We start from the raw sequence: 18,007 nt of genomic DNA, 5'->3' as shown, positions 1-18,007 counted from the left end.
AAACCAATTCTGGTTCATCTGTTTCACTCAACAACCGGCCATGTGCGTATGAAAACAAAGGCACTGCGCATGCGCGTTTTACTCCCATTCTATCGCGATATTTCATTTTCCTATCGTTGCCTAACATTATACCGGTATTACCGTGAACGGTATAATATGGCCCAGCCCTACCCCTGACCTTCCGATCACAGGGCCAACACTTTACCTACTGAGCTATCCCTGCCCCAAAGACCCATGTTTCCGCCCGGTTACGGACCGGGGACCTTTCGACTGTGAGGTGAACGTGACAACCACTACACTACGGAAACCCTGAAGTGATGTCAGGGCTGGGATGTTTGCAGGAGTTTGCAACAGAAAAGCCGATTAGTCTATCATTGATCAGTTTTATGATTTCAAGTAACAACAGGAGAGGGAGGAGGAGAGAAGAAGAGGCGGTCGCTCCATATATCGGTTGTGAAGCTTAGCGTGGGAATTCTTTACAAACTTTCAGAAATTAACTTACACACTTGCTTTACTTCTCTGGGATAACTTTCTCGGAGATGAAATGCCGCTTTGGATGCACATAGCGGCTCCAAATGCTCAACCAGACCACCGACAGGTCTCGCACACCACAGCCACTCCTCCGACCTTAGCACTCCTCCGACGTGCTATGGTCAAGAGGTGGGTCACGCCATGTCGCAAGTTTTGTTAGATGCTTTTGTGATATTTAATGGATCGGGTTACATTTTTTATTTCTCTCCGATATCCAATCCAATAATTTAGGTCAGTATCGGACCGATACGTAATATCGGATCGATCCATCTCTAGTTTTTACCCAGATGCTTAAAGCCTTTCTTTTCCCTCATGTAACACCAACGGTAATTTCCAACCACTGTTTCCTGTTCCTGACAGACGGTACAAAACTAGTGAGTGTGCGAGTGAGGCCTGGGGGGAGTCAATTCTTTACATCTGGGCCACACACCACCAGCTGCTAGTATCTCCTCCTCCATAGCCTTGTTGTACATGATGTGGGTTCTTTTCGCTCTTATGCGGTGAAAACATGTTTGTTGTTTCCACTTTTATTGGAAAAAGTTTTCTTATGTTTTTTTGTGTGTGTGTTGCTATCTTGAACATTGTCTTTTTAGATCTAAATTTGTCTTGGTCTCATACATGATATGACATTTTTATGTCACCTCAAAATTTATACCCGTATTGTCATGTTTAATATGGCACAGAAGAAGTATTTCATACATTAAATGCTTGTTCATTAAATGCATTTGTTTCTCGGCGACAGTGGCTGTGACAACTGTAATGAGTGGTTCCATGGCCACTGCATTAACATCACTGAGAAAATAGCGAAGGCAATCCAGGAATGGTACTGCATGAGATGCAGAGGTGATGATAATTTATTTATTTATTTTTTGCTTTTTTTTTAAATAAAATAAAATTCACTCTGGTTCTTTATTTGCCTGGAAATTAACAAGATCCCTCTTCCTTGTATTTGTGATCACCAGAAGAAAACCCCTTGTTGGAAGTAAAATACAGATCAAAGAAAAATCGTGACAAGGAACCCGACTCTGACAGAGGTGAAAGACAGTACAGCACTCCAAGTACTCCAGACTATAGAAGTGAAAGGCGGCGTGGATCCAAAGTAAGTTGTATTATTGTGGTCATTATAAGCAGAGGTGGATTCGCTACATGCATGGCTGGGGTTGGCTGATCTTCCTCATAGTCTTATGTAATTTAGTAAAGTCTGTACATTTTTTGCTTTGAATTTCATTTTTTGTTTTCCAGGATGTCCTGGCTCTTATTGCCTCTTGTTAATTTCCCCCAGGTAAAGCGTTCAGTGAGGATGTGCGGAGAATGTGAGCCTTGCAGGAGGACTGAAGACTGTGCTCAGTGTGATTTCTGCAAGGACATGAAGAAGTTTGGAGGCCCCAACAAAATCAGACAGAAGTGCAGGTTCAGGCAATGTGAAGTGCGAGCCAGGGTAAGTCCCTTTAGCTCCATAATGTGTTAACAGTGCCTCATAGAGTGTAATAGTATAATAATTACACATTAACGTGCAAGGGACATCAAAACTAGGGTGTAAATCAAAAGGTTGTTTTTTGTTTGTTTGTTTTTCTAAATTCCTATAAATCTTGTGTTCAGAAAATGCTGCGTGTGAAGGATGAGGAATTCTCTCTGAGAGAAAGGAGGGACAATTCCCACCACAGACGGAGGCGGTACTCTGAGGACTACGACAGCGAGGCAGAACTCTACCAGCAGTACAAGACGGCAGGACTGGACGACAGCATGGTAGGAGAACGATTCACATTACGCTGTTGCATGTTCAATTCAGTTCAACTCCATTGTATTTATATAGTGCCAAATCACAACATTAGTTGCCTGAAGGCGCTTCATACTGTAAGGTAAATATTAAAGAGAAAACTCCAACAGTTAGCCCCATATGAGCGAGCACTTGGCGACAGTGAGAAGGAAAAACTCACTTTTACATGCACTCACTCAATCACTCCTCTTATGCAGGCGTGGGCCAGTGAGGACGAAGACGAGGTGCCCTTCAGTCCTGTCATGCGTAAGAAAGCTATAAAGGTGAAGCATGTCAAGAGACGAGAAAAGAAGTTTGAGAAGAAAGTAAGGCTGGTTTTCTCATAGAAAATGATGATATTTTAAGAGCTGCCGCGTGTTAAAATGGTAACATCTGTTTTTGGGGGAAAAAACCATTCAGAAGGAGTCACGTCGCCACAAGCAGAAGCAGAAGCACAAAGACCGAAGCAGGCACAGTGAGAGGGGGGATTTGCGAGATAGCGGAGGTCAGCGTCAGTGCCTGGGACCGAACTGTGTGGCGGGAGCAAGACCCAACTCCAAATACTGCTCTGAGGACTGCGGCATGAAGTTGGCCGCCAAGTAAGACTTTCTTTTTGCTTTTGTTTTGTCTCAACTTACTGGAAAAGCGTTTGGAATTTTCTTTGACATCTTTACTTCACTTTTTTAAAGTTTTAAAATCTTTGTTCTTGTCAGCCGGATCTATGAGATCCTCCCTCAGCGTATCCAGCAGTGGCAGCAGAGCCCCTGCATTGCCGAGGAACACGGTAAGAAGCAGCTGGAGCGGATACGCCGGGAACAGCAGAACGCCCGGCTCCGCCTCACCGAGATGGAGCGACGCTTCCACGAACTGGAGGGCATCATCGCCAAAGCGAAGCAGCAGGCGGTTCAGCAGGACGAGGAGGTGAGCGCACGTCTCAGGCATTGATTGTTTATTTGAACCTGGAGATGAAGAACAGAAGGAACACCTAGATTTGGTTTGGTTCCTGTTTGCAGGTAAATGAAGGCGACAGCGAGGACACAGATCTGCAGATCTTCTGCGTGTCTTGCAGTCACCCGATCAATCCAAAAGTGGCACTCAGACATATGGAGAGATGCTATGCAAAGGTGATCATTTCTTTCATTTCTCTTGATACTGCTGCAAGCTCATTCTTTTCCTAAACACTTATTTTTCTGATTATTTAACAGTATGAGAGCCAGACTTCCTTCGGGTCAATGTACCCTACAAGGATAGAAGGGTTAGTGAAGTTCATTGCTGCCTTTAGGTTTTTTGAATGTTTCTGTAGTTGGATGATTTACTAAGATGATGTTTTTTTTTTCTTGCAGCGCAACCAGGCTCTTCTGTGACGTGTACAATCCACAAAGCAAGACATATTGCAAGAGGCTTCAGGTTTTGTGTCCAGAGCATTCTAGAGATCCAAAGGTCAGAAAAACAGCTTTCTTGGTGTAAAAGCAAAGAAGTGGCAGCGGGAAGCCACTAAGCATAAAGTGCAGTCAATGTGGAGACTTTAATCTGTCTTTCTTTTGATCGGTCCACAGGTGCCTGTGGATGAGGTGTGTGGGTGCCCTCTAGTGAAGAATGTGTTTGAGCCGACAGGAGAATATTGCAGAGTCTCCAAAAGAAAGTGCAACAAACATTACAACTGGGAAAAGCTCAGGAGAGCCGAGGTGGACTTGGAGCGCGTCAGGGTGGTGAGTCCAACTTCACGATTGATGCGGTAGTTTGGAAAGCTTGCACAGTTCAAACAAAGTCAAACAAAGTCATGTGTCAGATCAGGTGAGATGTTGGGCAGCTTTCTGGGGAATGCAGGTAGTGGACCAAAAACGGTCTGGTTACAGCAGATTTGTATCGGCTGAGTAGTAGAAATGGGTGGGGGGTCGCCTTTACATTCACCTGTGCAAATTAAAGGATTTAAAGTAGGCAGAGCAGCTCAATCCCGGGAGGAGACGGAAATCTCTTTGTGACTTTGTCATTTTAAATAACTAACACTGGCTCTGTTTCTTTTCCTTCCCCCCACACAGTGGTACAAGCTGGACGAGCTCTTTGAACAGGAACGTAATGTCAGGACTGCTATGACCAACAGAGCTGGTCTCCTCGCTCTGATGTTGCACCAAACTATTCAGCACGACCCGTTGACGACCGATCTCCGTAGCAACAAGGATAGGTAGTCAGCTCTACTGTTGGATCTGTGGATCACTGTGTGTTTGGGATGCACCGATTGTGAAATTTATGACTTCTTGTGTTTTTTGTTTTTTTTTACATTTGATTCCATAATGTGTTTCAGGGAAACAAAGAAATCTTCACGCTTTCTTTTTCTTTAAATTTTAAACAAAAACATCATCCACCGCAATCAGTAAATGTGTCATTTGCCAGGCAGAACAGCTGGAATTAACATGTTGGTGCACCCGTACTTTACATAACACGAGTTTTGAGAAGTAAGGGGTATAAACATTAACAACCAATTTTATGGAGGCTGATTTTCTAACTAGATAATTATTTTAAAAATGTGTGTATGATAATATATATTTTCCTGATAGTAGTAGATGAAGTACTGATGATTGAAAACTGCTTTTTTTTTTTTTTTCTTTTCTTTTTATGTTTACCCTGAATAAACACCTGAAACCTGTTGTGTATGAGGTGTGTGTGTAAGAGTTATGTGTTACTTGTTCCTTCATTTCCATACTTTATGAATGTGACTATCAAGGTTTATAAGAATGATATAATTATATTAATGTAGCTTCACTGAGAATGTTTATGTAGTGTGAAGTAACACATACATACATAAATAAATGGATATAATGAGAGGAAAATAAAAGCCTCAGAAAGACTGCATTGGGAACTGAAACTCTGCAATGCAGATCGTGTCCTTTAAGAAGAGTACTCACACTAACGACTCACCTCAGTTTTTTACGTGTGCCAACTTTTTCACACTGGACAAAAACAAGCACCATTTTTGTAATTGTACACATTTTATGTTGTGTATTTCTTTTAAGGAAATACCCTATTTTTTTGTGGTTGTGTGCATAGCACAATTCCTTTTACAAAGTTTTTGCATTTAGGTTTTCCTTCTGAAATCCTACTTCAGGCCAGAAGATGTTGAAATCCAATCCAACTTTATTTCAATTCAATTCAATCTTTATTGGCAGACTTCATGTCCATAAAAACAAGACAAAAACACAAACAAAAAAAAAACACCCACCCCCCCCCACCAACACAATATACATAAACACAATAAATTAATAAATACACAAACACTTTAACCAGTGCTTTCTGAGACTGGATGAGTAACGGGAACCACTCAGTGTCGGATCTGTGAGTGCTAAAATTATACTGTTACTCGAACCATCCAGTCGTTCTCTAAAATTGAACATTAGCTTTCTTAAAAGTGCTTTAAAAGTCCAAACACCCACAGCTACAAACATCTGGCTGGCACTACCACTTCTAGGTATCCTGCAAGGATTCTCATCGCATCATTATATGCAACATGCAGCTTCTGCATGCTACATTGTTTGTAGGATGACCACAAAGGGGGCAGTATATAGCGGTGTGCAATACGCTTTAAACAAAGCCACTTTAACTGGAAGTGAACAAAAGCTGAATTTGCGTGCAATAGTATTTGCCTGCACATAGAGCTTACATCGTTGTCTGTATATGTCATCATGATATTCATGCTAATATACACCCAGTGTTACAGGCTCTCAGCTGTATGGACAAATCATCAACATACAAATTAAATAAAATTGGAGACAAAATCCCACCCTGTCTAACACCATTGCTGACACCAAAGGGGGCAGAAATACTGCTTCCCCATTTAACCTGCATGTTCTGATGAGCGTACCAGTAAGAGAGAATCCTCACGATGTACTGAGGAACTCCCCGTCTCTTCATTTTATCAAAAAGTTTTCTGTGGTTCACTCGATCAAAAGCCTTAGAGGCATCAATGAAACACATGAGGACAGATGAATTTTTAGCCCTATACAAACTGACTATTTCCTTGAGTGCATATATGCACATGTCAGTGCCGTGCTTTGGTTTGAAGCCAAACTGATTATCCAGAGAAGAGATGAACACACTAACTCTGTCAAACAAGATTCTTTCTAACACCTTAGATAAAATACTGGCTAGTGCAATCTGGCCTGTAATTATCCAAGCAGCTCACTTTTGCAGCTTTGTCCTTCATAACTGGTACCAGTAAAATACACAGCATTGAGTCTGGTAATATGCCATGAATCATAAACCCAGTGAAACAGAGTGCTAAAAGAGGAGCTAGCCTTAACACTAGCATGTTTTAAATGTTCTGCAGTGATGTGATCCAAACCAGAGGATTTATTATCAGACAACCTATGAATGGCTTCATATACTTCATGTGTCCTTACACTTATTGTGTCATTACTCATGTCAAGATTGTCCTCATATGGTTCACTTTTTATACAGTTAAACAACGCACTGTAATGCTGTCTCCATAATGCTGCAATGTTATCTGCCCCAGAAACACCTTCAACAGTTGATGGTAGAGATGGTTTACAGTTATTAAGAGCTTTCACCTCTTTCCAAAAATCTGCCGTATTATTACACAGCATTTTCCTGGCCAAAAATCTGCTCTCTAGCATTTGCTCATTTTTAGTTATAAAGCGAACAGCTACTTATATCTGGCATTCGCACATTTTTTCTGTTCAAATTCTGGGCCTTGTTTAGGTCTTCCAGCCATGGCCCAACATTTATAAGCTATGCGAGCTTCATCATGGTACATGGATACATGTTCTTTCCAGCCAGGTCTGATGTTAGGTTTCTTATGCTTATATTGTTTATCAAGCAGTGTGCCACTTTTATACAGAGCAGTCACTATATCATCATACATGGAGCAGAGTAAATGTTTATGCACAGCATTCTTACAGTTGACATCTTTGCACAAAATAGCTTCTTTGGGCAAAGAAATGTTGTTCAGATGTATATCGGTATTACTATGATAAGCTAAGAAATCATCTTCACTACATGCTGACCAGTCTAATTTTACACTGGTAGCAATATTAGCAATATTATTTTCAGTTGTTGCTGGCATTTGTTCCACATTCACAGTAAAACCAAAAGGTATATGATCTGACACAGTTACCTCATACCTAATAGTCATGTTTGCTAAAGCTGCATGTCCATCAGCTGTACAGATACAGTGGTCCAGCCATGATGTACTATGCCAGGCTTCACTTATGTATGTATAGCTATCTGCAGGCAGTAACACTTTGGTAGACAAGATAAGATTATTAACTTGACAAAAGTGAGTTAAGTGTTTAGCAAACTGAGAACTGCTGTCTGTGAGATCAGCATTAAAATCACCCAAAACATATATGCTGTAAGTATTGTTGTCTTGAATAAATGCATTAATAAAAGCCAGCCTACTGAGGTATTCTTGCTCAAAAGTGCTCTATTATAGAGCACTTTAAAAAATACGTGATTGACCAAACTACTTTAAAAAAGAACAATGATAAAAGTTAAAAATGAATAAAGCAGACAATAAAATATCCCATAAATGAAGTTAAGGATAGAAAGAAATACAATATTGTCATACAATAATTAACTAATGATTTTTAAGATGTGCTCTTGTAAATTCCCTGAAAACACCGAGATTATGTAGTGCCTCAAAAAGACGTCACAATCTAATCTCATATTTAATATTTTAATGGTTTTTAAAATCTGATTTCAGATCGGTCTCTAACGCAGCACTGTTAAAGGGATGGCTACGAAGATGACACTTTCGGGATGAGAGGCTTCCGTCTTTTGTTCAGTTGTCTATTTAATCCCGCCCCCTCCCACAAGCCCCGCCCGCTTGAACAAGTCATAGTTGAACTAAGGTACAGTTTAATAACGGTGAACAAATGTTACCAAAAAGTGGTAGGTAGTATTACAGCATGATGCAGTCTACAGCAGAGCTAGGTTAAACTGCTTTGCGGTGATTTGGCACTGATATGGGGTACATTTTTCACTTAGGTGTTACAAATTGAATTTAAAAAAATGAAACCAGTGTTTCTTAAATACGAAGGTATTGTTAGGTGAGAATTTTTAAAGTTATATATAAAAAAGCAAATATAAGCATAAAAACTATGTTCACTTAGGAGAAGACGGAGCGGTTAGTTGCTTTTGTCTTGCTGTTGGCAGTGAACACATACAAGCGCGTGAAATAACGATGTACTCATTAGCGCGTTTTGTCCCGCACCTTATTTATACACACACACACAAAGGGGAGACACCACAGAACACCTTCACCGCATCCAACGAACAGTTCCGTGCTACCCTCCACAAGGTAGGGGGAAGTTGCATCTTGAGTGTTCCGACGTCTTTGGTTGTGTCCAATGCCACCGTTTCCGTAGTGCTAGGTGCAGGGTAGCTATCAACGTTAGCTCTAAGTGAATGTGGGGAGCTACGTGTTGAAATCACTATCCCAAACATCTGAGGAATATTACCTAAAGGTGTGTGTGGGTGCGTGTTTTTTTAGAAAACCCAAGTGGCCACAAACCTTTGTAGTCCGGTAGCGATAAACAGCTTCTATAAACATCATTTATTTCAGTTTATCGGATTAGAAATCATCCATGGAGATATGCGATAGCTAACGGAGGCTAACGTTGCTCTCGCTTATAATGCTTTTACTTCATCTAATCTAGCGTTGATGTTACACTACTGTTTAGTGTCTCGCTAATCTCAGTGTCACCAAAATATCCGTGCTGCATGTCAAACAATGACACAACTTGAAACAGTAACAAAACTTAGCAGTTTATGCTAGCTAATGCTAACGTTTTGTTTGCTGGCTAACATTGCTATATTATAATCCCAGCTAATGAACTGTGAATAGATTTATTTCGAAACTAACTTTACAATTTCTCAGCCATTTAGCTGTGTTAACTGTACATGCTGTATAGATCATTTTTATAATCAGCCTCGATTTTTCTTTTTTCACCACAGGCTTTGCCATGATAAATTGACCAGCTTTCAACCAGCAGCCGCACACATTTAACCTCAGAGGCCAGGACATCAAGGGGCACTGTGGACATAAACATCTTTAAATGGGATGCAAGACGGACTGTAGAGGAAACTTAAATTAAACTTGTGAATCAATGGATGAGGAAACGCTTGAAAGCCCACTCCAGGGCACAGAGACTGTGGAAGAAGATGCAGGACAAAACGCAGAGAAGAACAGCTGTAAAGGAGACACTGTAGAAGAGGATATAGGACAAAGGTCAGAGAAGAAGAGCAGTGAAATAGATGAGACAAATGAAGCAGCCCCAGAATCCTCAGATGGTGTAAATGCAATAGGAAGCCCCAGCTCTGGTCCCATGAAAGAAAAGGCAACAGAGGAGAAAGAGGAGGCAAAATCTTCTGGTGGTGAGCCTCCTGTTGACTGGTTTGAGCCACTTGAAGATGATGATGATGATGCCGAAAGCAATGATAGAAATGATCCAGAGGAAGAGAGTCTGGCAGGAGAAAGTGAAAGGAGCGAGAGTGTGGGTGGCAGTGAGAGCACCTTCAAAAAGATATATCAGTAGGTTGAATAATGTTGTTCTTACTATCCTTTGTGGTCATGTGATGCTGTAGTAATATTTACTCATAATGTTGCTTTTTCTCTAACATGCTATCGATCATATAAGCCCCTGCAACACAGAAAGGTCCAGGTGATCAGACTGACACATTACTGCCTAACAGATGTACAGTACTGTGCAAAATTCTTGAGCCACGCTAAGTTTTTAATATTTTACAGAAAAAAAGAAAGAAATTAGGTGCAGTGAATTTAATGAAATGTGCAAATATACATACAGTGTTTTAAAACAGAGTTTGTAAAATTCTAACAAGCTTTAAAGTTACAATTTGGTTTGACCAAAAGTGTCAGATTTGGATTCATCACTCCATAAGACTCGAGGTCCACTTCTTGTGTAAATTGGCGTCCACCGTTCCCTTCCTTAAGAATGGCGTCTTGACAGCTCACCTATGTGTGTTTGACGAGACTTCAGCGTCACTCAGGTTCTGTTTCAGGTCTTTGCTGAAATTTTTCCTGTTCCTTAAGAACATGATTTTCAGATTCTCTTTATGATTTTTTTTTTTTTTTTTAGGCTGAGACATATTTTGTCTTCTGCTTGTCCCGTTTCCTCAAACTACTAGTAACAAAGTACCAAAAGGTACAATTTGAAACAATTTTTTTTGTAATTTCTCTGTTATGTTTAGGCAACACTAGTTCATCTCTTGAGTTAAAAGTAACCTTCAAAAAGCCTGAAGAAGTAACCCTCAGGACCACTTTATAAAGAAATCCCAAGAACGTCTGGTTTCATGAAAGCAAAGTATAAAGAAATTAGAGGTGGCTTATGACTCTTGCACAGTACTGTGTATGTTACAAGCTCTTTTGGTGTTACTAGAGTGTGCATGGATTCCTGTGCCCTCAAATAGGATGCAAACTCTAATCGTTAAAATAACTACCAAAATATACCTGCCATGTTATAGAAAACTCTAACTTGCATTTTCTTTTACTTGATTGATTACTTTCCTACTGTGAGGTTCAGAGGATCGACATAGCTGTATCACGGTGTAACCGATTGATGAAGCCAGCAATTTGGGAATAGGTTTAGGTCTTTTGCTGTAATCTGATAATGAGCAGCATTATCTTAAATATTTTTGGACTAAATTTAGATGCTATGCTGGTGAGCAAGCACAGGATCCCCTTTTTTACCATTGTTACTACAGGGCGGGCAGTGGGGATGCATGCGTGCAAAGATGCTGCACAAGCTTTATGACCATTTTAAGCATCAAGTGTATTTTCAAATATTCAGAGGAGCTACCAATGAAAACAGAGCTTTAAATGTCTTATTCATTTGAGCTCATTTCAAACTTCAATGCAACTTTGCCTGTATCTGGGCAAATAACTTTTATTTATTATTATAATATTATTATTATTATTATTATTATTATTCATGTTTCTTAGGGTGATGTATTTGCAGTCTCTTTTCCCTCAATGTGATCTAAACATTTCTAAAATGTTTGAGTGTGTGTCTTTTAAATTCAGGCTTCATGCACCCCGCCGTAAACGATCGCACCCTGATGAGGGATGGGTTGAATGCCCTGCACTGGGGGAGGGCTGGAAGCGCAAAGAGGTCGTTCGGCGTTCAGGATCTAGTATTGGCCAAAAGGATGTATATTACTTAAGGTAAATATGGCCTTGTAGGAATAAAGAATCCACCTGTACAGTTGTTGACATATTAATGGTGTTATCTTTTACACTCCTCCTGAAGCGTGCACTTAATATCAAAGGAATATTTTGGGTTTTTTTGTGGTTGTAATTATTTTTCTCCTTTGCAGTCCTCGTGGTGATCGAGTGAGAAGCAGAGTAGAGCTGATTTCAGTGCTGGAAGGACAGGACTTGTCTAACTTTGAGTACAAGACGGGCAAATTCTACCATGGCGAAACACCGCTCCCAAGAATTCGAAGCAGAAAGGTGTTGCTTGGTGTTTTTCTTTGTATTTTAAGCATGAAGACACTGAAGATTTGAACTGCATGACTTAGAGTCTGCTATCCTCACCCTCTCATCCTTTAGAGAAAGGTCCGCGAGCGATCGTCCTCAGAGTCCAGCTGGATGGAGAGGGGAGAGGGGGCAGACACTCCTGACTCCCACCACAGACTAACCCCAAGCCTCGGGTCTAAAAACGTCAACTCCAATCATTCAAATGCCCCCTTGAACAGTACAGTGGGATCGCCGAATCAAGGGTCTCACAGTGAGAATCCACCTGCAGAGGATAAAATTAAACTCCCTGGTCCATCGTCATCTCAGCCACGTCCGCTCCCTTCCATAAATGGAGAGATCGGGTCAGAGGACAGCATACTGTGAGTCTGTTACTACGTGCAACATAACACCATCATTACAAGTGTCAGCTTCTCGTGATAACTTGAGGTTGGGGGGGGTCATCATGTGTGTCTGCAGGATCTGTGCCAGATGTGGCATTTCCTTCACAGGCACGTGGTATGACAAACAAAGAAAGAGGCCCTGCTGTCCCTCCTGTTGGGGTACGTTGGTGCATAAGTGTGTAGAATTATAAGTGAGAGGCAAAACTGCATCAGATCTATATCTGATATCAAAGGGAAACAGGTGGCTGAAGATGGGGTGAAATATGGATTCTCCTTGTAACATTACCTACAATTTTTTCCCCACTTCCAGCAGCGTCAAAGACAAAAGAACACCCAATGATTCGCTTCAGAAAGGTAATGTGCTGCGTGCAGGGACACATTGTAACTAATGCTCAAAGGGTGCATGCTAGTATTGAAATGCTCTTAAATTCATTTCATTTTCCTTTAAAATTCTGATAAAACTGTTGCCGTGTGTCTTACAATCCACATTTCTCATGAATGTTATTAAAGAAGCAAACTGTCTTTCTCCTTGTGTCCATGCCACATGTAGTGGATTCCTTGTGGTCAGTGCGTGGGATGTCATAACACCGACAATTGTGGGCAGTGTGCCAATTGCAAACATGGGCTGCAGAGCCCAGAATCCCGGAGACGCATATGCCGAAAACGCAAATGTATATGTCCTATTCGCAAGGTAAACAGCTACACACTGATTTTTATTCATTTATATACTTTTAAATTACTTTAGCATCAATATTGCTTTCTTGTGCATTTGGTATGTTCTTCCAGGGCCCTGGAAGTGGAGGCTTCATGCAGCAGAGGCCTTACAGCGACGTTTCAGAGACATTTGACGACAGCATGAGTTTCCAGGTATAAAGTCTGTATAGTCCGAATTGTTAACACTTTGATTGGCTTTGTTTCCTGTATTTTCTAAAATGTTCATTTGATTTTACAGGGTGAAGTTACAGATTCACAGGTAACACCTTTCTGTTCTTATCAAATGTGTTATTTATAGCATCGTGCTGAACAATCACTTTCCTTACTCGTACTGATGTTGTCTTCACACAGCACCCCAGTCTCAAAAGCAGTGACACGGAGAACTTCTCAGTCAATGTGGATGTTGATGATGAGGATGATTTGTCAACCGATGACGATGATGATGTGAGTGTTTTAGGTCGTGACACATTTCATTGAGGCATGTATACATAATGAAGATGACCTACTGAATTTCAAACCAAGCATGAGAATGGAGACGAAAGGTGACTTTAAGGATTTTGAACATGGCGTGGTTGTTGGAGCCAGACGGGCTCAACCGAGTATTTCAAAAAGTGCTGATCTACTGTCGACGCGTTGTTTGAAGCTTTTTAAGATCCTGAAAGACTTAGGAATTAGCAGTACGATTTAAGAGTGTAGTAATGGGCTGAAACAGAACATGGCAGCAATGCATCTACAAGGATGCCAGTTGCCGTTAAACGCCGAAGAAGAAGAAGCTGTGTCCGGTATTGTAGCTGTGTCCAAATTCAGGGGCCGCATTTGTAGGCCGATTACTTTACAGCGACGCAACAAAGGCTTTCCAAACTCGAAGACTTCTCCAAATGTGGCCGACAAATGCGTCCTTAATTTCCCCAGATTTGAAGGATGGGTCAGGTGTGTACTTTCATTTTTGGAGACAAGCTGGCTGGGAGGTCAAGGTTCAACTCCCGGCACATCGTTTTAAAACCGTCCGCGGTCTTTCGCTACTCAGGTTAAACATGATATATAAGTCACTTAGATAACTTAAAAATGTTATTGTTTGGCTTTTTTCAGTGTTTTGTTTGTTCCTGATTAATCAGTTTGGCTGAGATTAAAGTTATAGTTTTTACACAGCTGAATAAACGTCAAACAGAAAACTGATTAAACACAAGTGTGAGATGGTTGAGAATTTACTCCAGTGTCCTGTTACATTTTAGATAGCAAGGAGTAGACGGCAGAGTTTATTAAACTCCACCAAGAAAATCTGCAAATTTCATTAAAAGTTTAATAAACTATCATCTTATCTTTATTTTTGGTTAGCACAGACCTTAAACACTTCAAGCTTTAAGCTAATGATAGTTATATAAGAGCAGATGCATGCTGGTGCAATAAGCTGTACGTTTTACATCCAATGGATGATGATCTGATTAGTCGACTAATCGCAAAAATAATCTGTGACTAGTCGACTATCAAAATAATCATTTATGGCAGCCCTAGTCTGCACAGTGGGAACAGTAACTCAGATGACCACTTGTGACAACCAAGGTATTCAGAAAAGGATCCCACAGCACATCAATCCTTGAAGCCGATGGCCTACAGCAACATAAGACCGCACTGCATGCCTCTCCTCTCAGAACATGAACATGGAACTGAGGCTCCCCAGTGAGTAATGATTTCTGCTACAACATTCAGACAGTAGGGTCAGAATTTTCCTTAAACAACATGAAAGCATGGATCCATCCTGCCTTGTATCAATGGTTCAGGTTGGTGGTGGTGTTACAGTGTTATGGGGAATATTTTCGGAGCACACTCTAGGCCTCTTAGTACCAACTGAACACCATTTAAACATCATTGTAAGTGTTGTTGCTGACTGGATAATGTCACAAAGCTCATCTGAAACTGGTTTCTTGAGTTCACTTTACCCAAATGACATCCAGATAGGGCTCCTGTTTGATGTGGTGAGACATTTACATCAGGAAGGTGCAGTCAATAAATCTGCAGCAACTGTGTGACTAGATGATGTCGATGTGGACCAAAATCTCTGAGGAATGTTTTCAGCACCTTGAATTTTTGCAGCATTTCACAACAGCAACTTCAAGTTCAAGTTGAGTTGCGTGAAAGTTCGTTAGTGTTACAGTTCTGTTCATGCTGGTTTTATATGAACTGCAACGTAACAACGTTTCATGTTAAAAAAGGGACACATCTTAACAATACATGCAACAACTCCCAGCTGATGTGAGGACTCCTCAGGCTGTGATGGGTGGGAGAGAGGGGAATACATTTTAGGAATATATACTCATTGTCCAAGTTTCCATCCACGTTTAGTACAACTTTTAGCAATATTTCCAGAATGTGTAAATAAATGAAAACATTCACAACTGCTATAAAAATATTAGGCTTTAGGTGGATTGTGATCAACAGTTGGGGGCACCAATTCTGCAGCCTGGTGTCATTAAACTACTGCAGAAGAAGAAGCACCAGCCGAACCTCAAAGAATGGAAAGCCAATATGGGAAAACACAATGACATTTTTGTGCTGTTTATTAATTATAGGAAAGTTACAGCCTCCACTTTGTTCCACATCAGTGGGATTGCTGTTTCATTCAGGCTGATTGCAAACAATAACTTTCCTCCCATATAGACAATCTCCCCTGTACCCTTTAGACACCTCAGCACTAGTTGGTTAAAGACTGTTGGAGTCGACTGCACATTTTTTTTTTTGTCTTTAACTTTCTCTTTATTCAACCAGTTAATTAACCAGAATGATTCAGTAAACATTGAATTTTACACATTTTTACATTTTGGAGATTTATGGTGGAAATAGAAGTTGTGTAATTCCTAAGAGACCTTTTGTCCATAGTAGCCCGTACTTGTCGCGTATCTTTGATAAAAGTGTGTCTCTATTAGTGATTTCTTCACTGTTGTCTTGTTATTTTGACCCAATTGTGTGAATTTTCTTGTTTTCAGTGGCACAAAAAGCGGAAGCGACGTTCCTGTGGAGAATGCAAGGCCTGTCTCTGCAGGAAAGACTGTGGCACGTGTGATTTCTGTATAGACAAGCCCAAGTTTGGGGGCAGTAACAAGAAAAGGCAGAAGTGTCGCTTACGACAGTGTCAGAGGCAGGCAATGGTAAGACTCTGACAGATGCAATTTTGTAAAATAGTTTTTCAATGACACTGCTTCTTCCAGTATTTATTTAAGTAAATTCCTCTGCTTCTACCTGGCAGAGGCATTTGCTGCCCTTCCAGATGGGACAAGGTGACTACGGACCAGATGGCCCACTTCCGCCAGGCCGGCCTAGACCTCACTACACATACAGTCGCAAGTTAGGTTTAAAGAAAACCAAAGGGTCTCAAATGGGCTATGATTTAAGCGACAATGAAGATGATGACAGTAATTTACAACCAGTGAGTGCCCAACGCCAATGGTCATTTATTTTGTTTCCTCTTTGCTCATAAAGATTATTTTTGAGGTCATTTGGCAGCTATGACTCGATCACCCCATTAATTGTGAACCTGACCTGGCTTTGCTCTGCCGTTGTAGATTAGTTGGAGCTCGTCACCTGTGAGGTCTAGCAAAAGCGTTTTTGACACGAATGTGAGAAACCACCAATCATCTATGCAGGTTTGAAATCAGATCTCAGTCTACACATATTTTGACAAATGCCCCTCATCTCAAACAGAAACACGATTTCAACGTAACGCTGTCTTTCAGCAGTTGAATAATTCCGAGTTTGGAGTGCAGAATGGACTGTCAGACAGCGTCCCTCACATCAGCAACCACAGCAACCCCCACCAGGTAAGTTTAACTTAAACAAACAAAAGCGTTGCTCTTTCTGATCCTCACCAAGAGGTTTGCTTCAAAGGTCTCACAGCTCTGTTGTAAACTGTTGCGCTTTTCTGGCTGATTGTGTAAAAAGCTATTGCTGACCAATGCCGAACGACGGCACGATCCTGACTCATCACGAGCCATCAGCCTCCTACTTACACTTTCGTATCATGAACACTTACTGGAACCCCGTTTTCTTAAATCTGTGGTCTTTTTCTTTTTAACTTTTGTTTGGTAATGAAGTCTGAACAAGTAAAGTGTATAATGTCAGGCTTGTTGCTTCTTGTTACAGTTCTCGTGGTCCTTTGCTGTTGTTTCAATATTTGACAGCATCATTTAAATGAAGCTTTGGAGCAGTTTGCCTTTATTGCAGTTTTACAGAATAGAAGCACGAAAAACAGAAGGGTTACAAAATGTAACAATGCCTTCAACCTGGATGGATAAACCAGAGATGTTGCAGTGATTCGGTTTGTGTCTAAAACATTTGGCATGAGGCCACCCACAAAAGTTAATGTGATCTGTTGTAATGTAATGGCTGCGTTTTGCTGCCAAGCTGTTTGTGCTCTCTACTTGTCACCACCCTCTCCTTGGCTGTCCTTCAGTTTGTCCTTGTGGTCACTTGTTTTGCCAGTCAGTTTGTGGACGAACATATCTAATTTTCCACGATTTATTTCAAATATGATAACAGTCAAAGTTTGTTTGGCCCTCCTTATCTAAACTATGTGTAGGGAAGAGTGTAGATTTCCTTTTTTGACACTTCACCAATTGTTAAAAATGTGGCCCTTTTCATACATGTATCATTTTGTTCATGGTTTTCATTGAAGCTATTTGATGTTTTCCAGAGGTGGTGTTGGTGTATACACAGAGATAAAAGAATTTCTGCATTTGTCACAGCTGGTCTGATCTTCTTCTACGTCATAATTATAGACAAACACAATTTTGCTAAAGTAACGGCACATCTTTATATACCACAGTGTTTAATAATTCAATACACAGGCTAACCCCCCCCCCCTTTTAAACAATAGACTGTAAATAAAAGATGGCACCAAATAGTTTTTAGCAAATTGAATTCTTAAATTTTGCTTCACAAATTTGTTCTTTTTTTTTTTTTTTTCCCGTTTGGATCTTTGGCAATCAGAATTGTTGTCTTAAGGCCAAGAAAGATGCCAAGCGGATTTATTTTACCAAGTGGATCATCATGGCCTTGCCATATTGGTCCATTTGATTGACCTTTATTATAATTATGAATTTATTTTATTTTCAGTTGCTACAA

General features: G+C 40.6%; 2 protein-coding genes across 6 annotated transcripts in view; both read left to right on the top strand.

Annotated features, from left to right (window-relative positions):
• Nucleotides 1–1,273: 1,273 nt before the first annotated feature.
• Nucleotides 1,274–4,938, top strand: cxxc1b (CXXC finger protein 1b; the record flags this gene model as incomplete). The annotated part of the gene is given in 12 exon segments (XM_005915278.3): nt 1,274–1,374; nt 1,494–1,630; nt 1,814–1,969; nt 2,131–2,277; nt 2,506–2,613; nt 2,708–2,886; nt 3,001–3,208; nt 3,301–3,411; nt 3,493–3,542; nt 3,631–3,727; nt 3,844–3,996; nt 4,327–4,938. Coding segments are annotated over 12 exon segments (1,594 nt in total), but the record flags the coding sequence as incomplete, so codon positions are not given.
• Nucleotides 4,939–8,195: 3,257 nt separating this feature from the next.
• mbd1b (methyl-CpG binding domain protein 1b) overlaps nt 8,196–18,007 on the top strand; it is a 13,248-nt gene continuing 3,436 nt past the window's right edge. For 2 of the 5 annotated variants that reach the window (XM_042214501.1, XM_005915272.3), the window contains exons 1-15: nt 8,613–8,766; nt 9,257–9,833; nt 11,343–11,483; nt 11,636–11,771; nt 11,871–12,157; nt 12,255–12,337; nt 12,489–12,532; nt 12,729–12,869; nt 12,965–13,045; nt 13,131–13,151; nt 13,244–13,336; nt 15,874–16,035; nt 16,134–16,313; nt 16,450–16,530; nt 16,621–16,704. In XM_042214501.1, coding sequence (XP_042070435.1) covers nt 9,409–9,833; nt 11,343–11,483; nt 11,636–11,771; nt 11,871–12,157; nt 12,255–12,337; nt 12,489–12,532; nt 12,729–12,869; nt 12,965–13,045; nt 13,131–13,151; nt 13,244–13,336; nt 15,874–16,035; nt 16,134–16,313; nt 16,450–16,530; nt 16,621–16,704 — 1,959 coding nt within the window. In that variant the 5' untranslated portion in view covers nt 8,613–8,766; nt 9,257–9,408. The other 3 variants (XM_005915273.2, XM_005915276.3, XM_014340888.2) reach the window with 3 other exon arrangements.

This window comes from Haplochromis burtoni, unplaced genomic scaffold, assembly GCF_018398535.1.
Source record: "Haplochromis burtoni strain Fernald_Lab_line unplaced genomic scaffold, NCSU_Asbu1 Contig_12, whole genome shotgun sequence".
NCBI classification, from domain to species: Eukaryota; Metazoa; Chordata; class Actinopteri; order Cichliformes; family Cichlidae; genus Haplochromis; species Haplochromis burtoni.
This window is presented reverse-complemented; position numbering and strand designations above follow the sequence as displayed.